Source organism: Macaca mulatta, chromosome 14 (genome assembly GCF_049350105.2).
Source record: "Macaca mulatta isolate MMU2019108-1 chromosome 14, T2T-MMU8v2.0, whole genome shotgun sequence".
NCBI lineage: Eukaryota > Metazoa > Chordata > Mammalia > Primates > Cercopithecidae > Macaca > Macaca mulatta.
The window spans coordinates 9,295,964-9,303,465 of NC_133419.1; the positions used below are offsets into that span (position 1 = coordinate 9,295,964).

The 7,502-nt window shown below is 54.5% G+C and overlaps 2 protein-coding genes across 17 annotated transcripts; one reads left to right on the forward strand and one right to left on the reverse strand.

Moving 5' to 3' along the window:
• Positions 1-1,915: 1,915 nt before the first annotated feature.
• On the forward strand, positions 1,916-3,336 carry CATSPERH (catsper channel auxiliary subunit eta). Of its 12 annotated transcripts, none has more exons than XM_077962434.1 (6): positions 1,916-2,047; positions 2,181-2,256; positions 2,346-2,403; positions 2,677-2,850; positions 2,958-3,057; positions 3,177-3,336. In XM_077962434.1, exons 3-6 carry the CDS (start codon positions 2,383-2,385, stop codon positions 3,251-3,253), a joined length of 372 nt encoding a protein of 123 aa, XP_077818560.1. In that variant the 5' UTR covers positions 1,916-2,047; positions 2,181-2,256; positions 2,346-2,382; the 3' UTR covers positions 3,254-3,336. The 12 variants fall into 12 exon arrangements, with proteins under 12 accessions (XP_077818560.1, XP_077818568.1, XP_077818564.1 ...); XM_077962442.1 differs by having other exon boundaries at positions 2,720-2,850; XM_077962433.1 differs by having other exon boundaries at positions 1,935-2,071.
• Positions 3,310-7,474, reverse strand: ZFPL1 (zinc finger protein like 1). 5 transcript variants are annotated; one of them, XM_015113812.2, is made up of 8 exons: positions 7,318-7,474; positions 6,897-7,006; positions 6,475-6,586; positions 5,101-5,294; positions 4,920-4,992; positions 4,638-4,784; positions 4,272-4,389; positions 3,310-3,780 (listed from the first exon to the last, which is right to left on the reverse strand). In XM_015113812.2, the coding sequence occupies exons 2-8, from the start codon at positions 6,996-6,998 to the stop codon at positions 3,594-3,596; spliced, it is 933 nt and encodes a 310-aa protein (XP_014969298.1). In that variant the 5' UTR covers positions 6,999-7,006; positions 7,318-7,474; the 3' UTR covers positions 3,310-3,593. The 5 variants fall into 5 exon arrangements, with proteins under 5 accessions (XP_014969298.1, XP_077818541.1, XP_014969299.1 ...); XM_077962415.1 differs by having other exon boundaries at positions 6,387-6,586; XM_015113813.3 differs by having other exon boundaries at positions 6,897-7,019.
• Between the last annotated feature and the right edge of the window lie 28 nt (positions 7,475-7,502).

The following is a 7,502-nucleotide window of genomic DNA, read 5'->3' on the forward strand; positions in this document are numbered from 1 at the left end:
GGGTGACAAGAGCAAAACTTCATCTCAAAAAAAACAAAAAACAAAAAAATAGAGCAGAGTTGAGTAGCTACCACAGAGACTGCATGGTCCTCCAAACCTAAAATATTTACTATTTTACAGAAAAAGTTTGCTGACCTCTGAATCAATGGGATGTCTAGAAACCATTTAAAATACTTGATTTCAGCCTATGAAACTATAATCTTAAGAACATGAAAAAGGGTATAGATTGAGGCCTACTCAAAGAAGTCTATAAACGTTTTTAAAAGTTGGAGAATAGTGTTAAGAAAAATCATCCAGGCAGGTCGTGGTGGCTCACGTGTGTAATGCCAGCATTTTGGGAGGCCAGGGTGGGCATATCACCTGAGGTCGGGAGTTCGAGACCAGCCTCACCACCATAGAGAAACCCCGTCTCTACTAAAAATACAAAATTAGCTGGGCTTGGTGGCACATGCCTGTAGTCCCAGCTACTCGGGAGGCTGAGGCAGGAGAATTGCTTGAACCCAGGAGGCATAGGTTGCTGTGAGCTGAGATGGCACCATTGCACTCCAGCCTGGGCAACAAGAGCGAAGCTCCGTCTTAAAAAAAAAAAAAAAAAGAGCTGGGCATGGTGGCACATGCCTATAATCCCAGCTACTCAGGAGGCTGAGGCAGGAGAATCACTTGAACCCGGGAGGCGGAGGTTGCAGTGAGCTGAGATCCCGCCACTGCACTCCAGTCCCGGCGATAGAGTGAGACTCTGTCTCAAAAATAAATAGAATTAGGAGCTAGGAACTTTTATGTATAAAAGTTCATTTGTATTCAAATAAGGGCTGAGGCACAAACAATTGTTTCAACAGTGGGACCACAGCTGGGCCTTGGGGCATCACCCCTTTCATGTGGTTAGGATGGGGCTCTGAAGAACTATTCACAGGCGGCGGGTGCAGGCTCTAATCCCACTGCTGGGAGGCAGCCTGTGGGTCTTGGGCTGACCTGGGACCTAACTTTTGGGGCAAACAGTTGGGCAGGAGGCAGTGGGGTGGCTGAGTTCAACATCAAGTCCTGTACTCCTCCCTCCTCTTCTCCTGCTTCAATCCCTGGGAGCTGTCATCTCACTCTATACCATTTCTGGCTGTTTTTCTGGCATATTTTGTTGACGGCCTTGGAGTGCTCACCTTTGTTTTTTTTCTTTTCCTTTCTTTTTTTCTGTGTCACCCAGATTGGAGTACAGTGGCATGATCATAGTTCACTGCAGCCTGGGACTCCTGGGCTCCAGCAATCCTCCCATCTCAGCCTCCTGAGTAGCTGGGACTAAAGACACGCACCAGCACACTCAGCAATTTTTTTTTTTAAGAGATGGGGTCTTGCTGGACAGGAGTGGTGGCTCACGCCTGTAATCCCAGCACTTTGGTAGGCCAAGGTGGGCAGATCACCTGAGGCTGGGAGTTCGAGATCAGCCTGACCAACATGGAGAAACCCCATCTCCACTAAAAATACAAAATTAGCTGGGCTTGGTGGTGCATGCCTGTAATCCCAGCTACTCGGGAGGCTGAGGCAGGAGAATTGCTTGAATCCAGGAGGCAGAGGTTGCGGGGAGCTGAGATCACGCCATTGCCCTCCAGCCTGGGCAACGAGAGTGAAACTGTCTCAAAAAAAAAAAAGAGAGAGATGGGGTCTTGCTGTCTCCCAAGCTGGTCTTGAACTCTTGGCCCAAGGCAATCCTCCCACCTGGGCCTCTGAAAGTGCTGGGGTTGCAGGTGTGAGCTACCACACCCAGCCTCGTTCTCATCTCTTACATGCATGGAGGAAATGTTTTCCTTCTGGCTTGCATCTGACCCTGCTCGCTCAGCACAGCCTCAGGTAGTATCAGATCTTAGTTGCAGTACTGACTCCCTCCCTTACTGGCCATGACAACTTGAGGAAGACCATCCTTTCTGCCTCAGACTCAATTGTCAAATAGGATTTATGCCACCAGCCCCAGCTGTCTCATGGGACTCTTGGACGGATGGAGGTGAAAATGCTCCAAGCACCTGAAGGTGGCAGAGAGGAAAGCTGACCAGCATTGGGTCCTGTAAGAACATCTGGGGAGAGAATGGTAAAGCCAGGTGCCCTCTGGGCCACACTGGGAAGGGCACGGGGAAGATCCCGGGACAGCTCTGAAGAATCTGTTGATATCTTTCCTTCTCGTAATTCCTTTCCACCAGAGGGTAGAGCAAATACTTGGAACCTGGGATTCACCCCAGGCCTCCCCTCATCTGGGAATGCCTTCCAGCTATGCAGGTGGGTCCTAATCTCTCATCTGCCTAAAACTTGCTGTGAATCTAGACCACACCCCTCAACTTTTCTGAGCCCCAGTTCTTCATCTGTAGACTGTGTTCACGCTGCCTCCATTGTGGGAAAATTGAGATGTGCACAAAAGTGTCTAGAGTGAGTATGGGACAACTAGGGCTGCTGCCCCTTCGCCTTATGGGCCCCCACTGATCTCACAATTCAGAGCACCCCTACCACCTGTGAGGCAGTCCTGTGTTGGCTGGAATCAGCCTGTGTTCTAGAATCTTGTCCCCTCCACTGTCCTCCTGGTTCTAGAATCCCACTGCTATTCCATACCAGGCACTCTAGAACCAGAGACTGCTGCTTTTCCTGGGCAGGGCCTGCTTGCTCCAGCTCTCAAGTCTGACTTGCATCTACTCTGTGGGCAAGATGCGGCTGCGAGACCGCATCGCCACATTCTTCTTCCCAAAAGGCATGATGCTCACCACGGCTGCACTGATGCTCTTCTTCTTACACCTGGGCATCTTCATCAGCGACGTGCACAACTTCTGCATCACCCACCACTACGAACGCATGAGCTTTCACTACACGGTCGTCCTGATGGTAGGCTCGGGGCAGGGACGCAAGGGCTGGCTGCGGGAGGCCCGGGGGGCTGATGGAAACCCCACTGTTGTGTCAGGGGGCCACTCTCCCACTAGATGGGCCTACAGTTCTCCCAGGTGATCAGCATCTGCTGGGCTGCCATGGGGTCACTCTATGCTGAGATGACAGAAAACAAGTACATCCGCTGCTCTGCCCTGACCATCCTGAGTGAGTGGCGGGAGGGGGAGGGTGCAAGGGGGAGCGGGGAGCTTTGGAACCCTGAGATATGGCAAGGAGTAGCCAGGGAAGGGTACTGGGGCTCATGGGGGGCTCTCTCCTCCACCCAGTGCTCAACGGAGCCATGTTCTTCAACCGCCTGTCCTTGGACTTTCTGGCCATCGAGTACCGGGAGGAGAACCACTGAGGCCTGGGGAGTCGGAACAGGGCTGAGGAGGCTGAACGAAAAGGCTGCCTCGGGTGTTTTAATAAAGTTGTTGTTTATTTCCACCTGTCAGCTCCTTCATGGGGCAAGGGGTGGGAGGCTGGAGACCCGGGAGGAAAGCAAGTCAAGACAAATGCTTGACCCGCGGGGACTCCAGGCCTGGCCTGCAACCACTCTGGTGGACTCGGCTTTGGGTCCAGGGTCTTAGTGTCTTAGGCTTGACGGAGAGGGGCAGTGAAGAGGTGCCCCCAGCCTCCCCATTACGCCGCCTCTCCTCCACAGGACCCAAGTCCTAGGCTGGCCTAGCCACAAGCAAGGGGGCTCAGGAGGGGCCCACGCGGATGTGAGGGTTCATGAGTGGGTCCAGGTTGGGGTCGCTGTCTGCTGCGGCCCGGCCTAGGCGAGACATGAGGGCAAGGAGGGCCAGAAAGCCCAGCAATCCCAGGAGTAGCAGCAGCCCTGCCCGCTGGAGCAGGGTCAGCGGTCGCTTCCGAGACCCGGCCCGGCTCCTGGGGGGATGAGGGGAAAATCAGGTCAGGCCCCAATCCCTGGTGGCCCCCACGGCCTAGAGAGAAGCCCCGGTCACCACCCATTCCTGAACCTCCATCTCCTCGTCTGTGCCTCAGAGATGATCACTCCTGCACTTGCCACCATAGGGCCTTATTGTGCAGCTCAGACCAGCTGAGGCACACGACTGTGTTCTGGAAACTACAACGTGTCAGGCGTCGGGGAGAGTTACAAAGATTAGGGGGTGTCAGTTCAGGAAGGGGCCTCAAAGAGCCTGAGTCCAAACCTCCTGTGTAGGAGGCACTGAGACAGCCCCGGAGAGAAGCAAACCACAGCTTCTGCTGCACAGCCAAGGCCTCTGCACACCCCAGCACCAGGTACTGTCACTCCCCAGAACGAGCCCCTTTGGTTATGAAACTGTCCCTCCCAGGGCCTCTGGTTCCCACTCCCTCTCCACCCCTTCCCGGCATTCCGCCCGCCTGACCCTGTGTACCTTAGCAGCTGGGCCAGCCAACCCAAGGCAGGCCGGCGTCGGTACTTGTCATCGTCACAGTCTCCATGGAGGCCTGGTGTCCGGTCATCATCCCGCGTATCATACACCTTCCTAGGGGCTACAGGGTGGAGCCACTAGCACCAATAGACTCAGGAAAACTGGCCGCTTTGGGGAGGGCTAGGGGGATCACCTGCCCTCCTCAGTCTGACAGAGCATCTCAGAATCGTGCGGGGGTAATGGCTGTGCCTGGATTGAGGACAGGTTCCTCCAGGTGGGTCTCTCTCTGGATCCTCAAGCTCCCCGTACACAAACCACTCCACCACCCTCTTTCTATCCTTCCGCGGCCTGGGTCACTCCCAGGCTCACCATGAGTTAAGGGCTCAGGATTGCCCATGTGGATCACTGTGTGCTGCTCGGGCCGGCCTGGGGAAGCCGGGGGCCGGGGGGCCTGGCTGTAGAAGGCTGGGGCAGCAGAGGCGCTGTCTACCTCCTCTGGTCCAGGGGTACTGCTGGCTGTGGGCGGAAAGAGAGCCATCAGCAGAAGTAGTGGGTAGAGCTCAGGGGTAGAGCATGTGACTGTAGACCAATGGAGCTGTCAGCAGAGCAGGGAGGCTAAAGCCCAGACAGTCGGTGGAAGCCACCACTTACCATTAAAGCTAGACCAGTCAGAGAAGTCAGACGTGTTGAGGGGCTCGGGCTCTGGGCTCACCACCTCATCGATCTGGAGGAGGGAATCTGGGTCACCAGGCTGCCTAGTACTGTCCCCACCCATCTGGCTCAGGTGGGGCCCAGGGCAGATGGATGGTCAGACAGACAGAGGGACTCTCACCAGAGGGAGGCCCAGTCCTGCCCGGGCCCAGTTGACCGTGGCCAGCTTCTCTCTCAGTGCGGAGGCCACAGGGCCAGCCAGGTTGGTTGGGGGGAAGATGGGGCCATTGCAGCTGGGGCACTGGTAGCCGGCAGGTGCCGTGTTTCGGGGTAGCTGGGCAGCACGTTCATTGAGGCAGGCCCAGTGAAAGAGATCTTAGGGCCCATGAGACAGGGGAGAAGAGACATGAGGAAGAAGACACTTAGGGCTCCTAGCCTAGCAATAGCCCCCAAACCATTGCAGGACATATGGACACACGTGTGTGCCAGAGCCTTCTCCTCCCCGTCCTGTTCCCTAAAACATCAGTCTTCTTGGCTATCACCATCTAAGTCCAGGCAGTGCTACCAAGCTGTCCAGCTCACAGGGGTAAGTTTGGGTGGGAAGAAACGCCACCTCTCCTTTCAGTGAGTCCTCTCTGGGCCTGCACTCATCATACTCTTTGGGCTAATGGCTAATAATGAACAGTTTCAGAAAAGGTTCCTTGATATACACACAGGCACACATATGCATGTACACATCCCTGGGCACACATGTACATATGCTTTATAAGCACATAATCAAACACAAGTAGCATTCACTATATCTACACTATGGGCACAGGAGCCCTCACACATACACATCTATACACTCACAGGTTTGCTAACACTCAGGCACATTCAACCATGCATTCTCTTGTACTCCCACAACACACCTGTGTTCATATGTTTACGTACATACATTACCCATTCATTCACCCCCAAGTACTAATCAACACACTAACACTCATTTAAACACACAGTGTACATTAAGTGCCTGCAAGTACACACACGCACTCATAAGGAAAAACACATATGGAGCTGCCTCTTGCATGAGCTCCTTCAAAAACTGGAGCTAAGGCTCTTACTCCAGATTCAGGTCAAAGTCATGACACATATGTCTGCTGACTTCTTTTAGCTAACTTTAATGTGGGAAACTCACTTCCTCTCTGTTTAGACTTGGAATCAGTGGTGGATCCTGAATATCTGAAAGCGACATGCCGGTCTGGCTAGCTGATAGTCACGGCCACCAGCATACACATAAGCTTGACTGGCTCTCGCTCAAACCTCCAGATTGGCAGGTCTGAATTTTTAGGAAAGAGGAACTAGGAGCTTTAATTTTTAGGAAAGACAGTGAGGCCTAGAAAGGAAGAATAACTTGCCTGAACTTACAGAGCAGGTAAGGAACTTTAATATGACTAGAATCTGGGTTCTGAGACTTGGGGGACTCACTGTCCTGCTGCTTGAGGAGGGCCTGGAAACCAGTCACCAAGCTGGTCCCTGAGGCTGGCCTGATCCCCCCGAGGTGCCAAGGCCTCACCATAGCAGACAAGGCGGGTCGTCTCTCGGCTGGCCAGGGGTATGTTGCACAGGCGGCAATTGGGGTTGTAGTCGCTATCTTGGAGCCATTGCAGGTAGGACTGGACGATGCACTGGAGTGGGAGAGAGATGTCACAACTGGTGCTGGGGCTGCTCGGCCTATCACCCCAAGGTCTGACAGTCTCTTTTTCTCTAGTCACAGAGGAGACTCATCCTTTTGTTTGTTCAATCAATATTTATTGAGCACATACTGTGCGCCAGACTCTCTCTTGGGGGCGGGGGATATATCAGTGAACAAAATAAACCAAGTCCTTGCCCTTGTGGGGCTTACATTCTAGCGCGGGGACCCTCATTGATTTGGAGGAAGCCAATACCGCCTTGCCCACCCAGTGCCCTGCTCAGTCGCTCCCCTGAAGGCCCCACCTTGGCGTGATTGGCTACCAGGCAGTGCTCGCAGACGTTGACCCGGTGTTCGAAGCAGAACAGGTTGGTCACCTTTCTCTTGGGGCACTTACAAAGCCCCATGATCGATCCTGGGAAAGGGACCTGAGTTGGTAGGAAGCCAGGTTCTGGTGGCCACCACTACGCTCTCACCAGCCCAGTTTCCACTCTTAACTCCCCCAGACACTCTCTTATTCGCCCCGACCCAAGATTTCTGCCCACTGTTCCTCCTTATGCGGGGAAACACTCCCTGCATAAATCCCACCTCCGGCGACCCCTCAATCCTTCTGGATCCCGCCCCCGGCCAGGCCCCTCCATCAGCGACTCCCCGATACCACCGGCCCCGCCCCCAAGGCCTCCCCTGAGCCCCACCCCCTCCAAGCCCCGCCCCTTCTCTACAGACCCCAGTCTCTGTGTTTACTGATCGGCCGCTGCACCAGTTCCGAAGGGCGGCAGCGATGCTTCGAGGCGAGGAAGGGCAGGGACCACGCTCTCCAAGGATCTTGCTCCGCTCCCTTCAGCCCCGGCCGCCCCGATTATCCCTCCGCTGCCACGTCTCTTCCGGGTGCGGCGCGCCCTGATGACGCC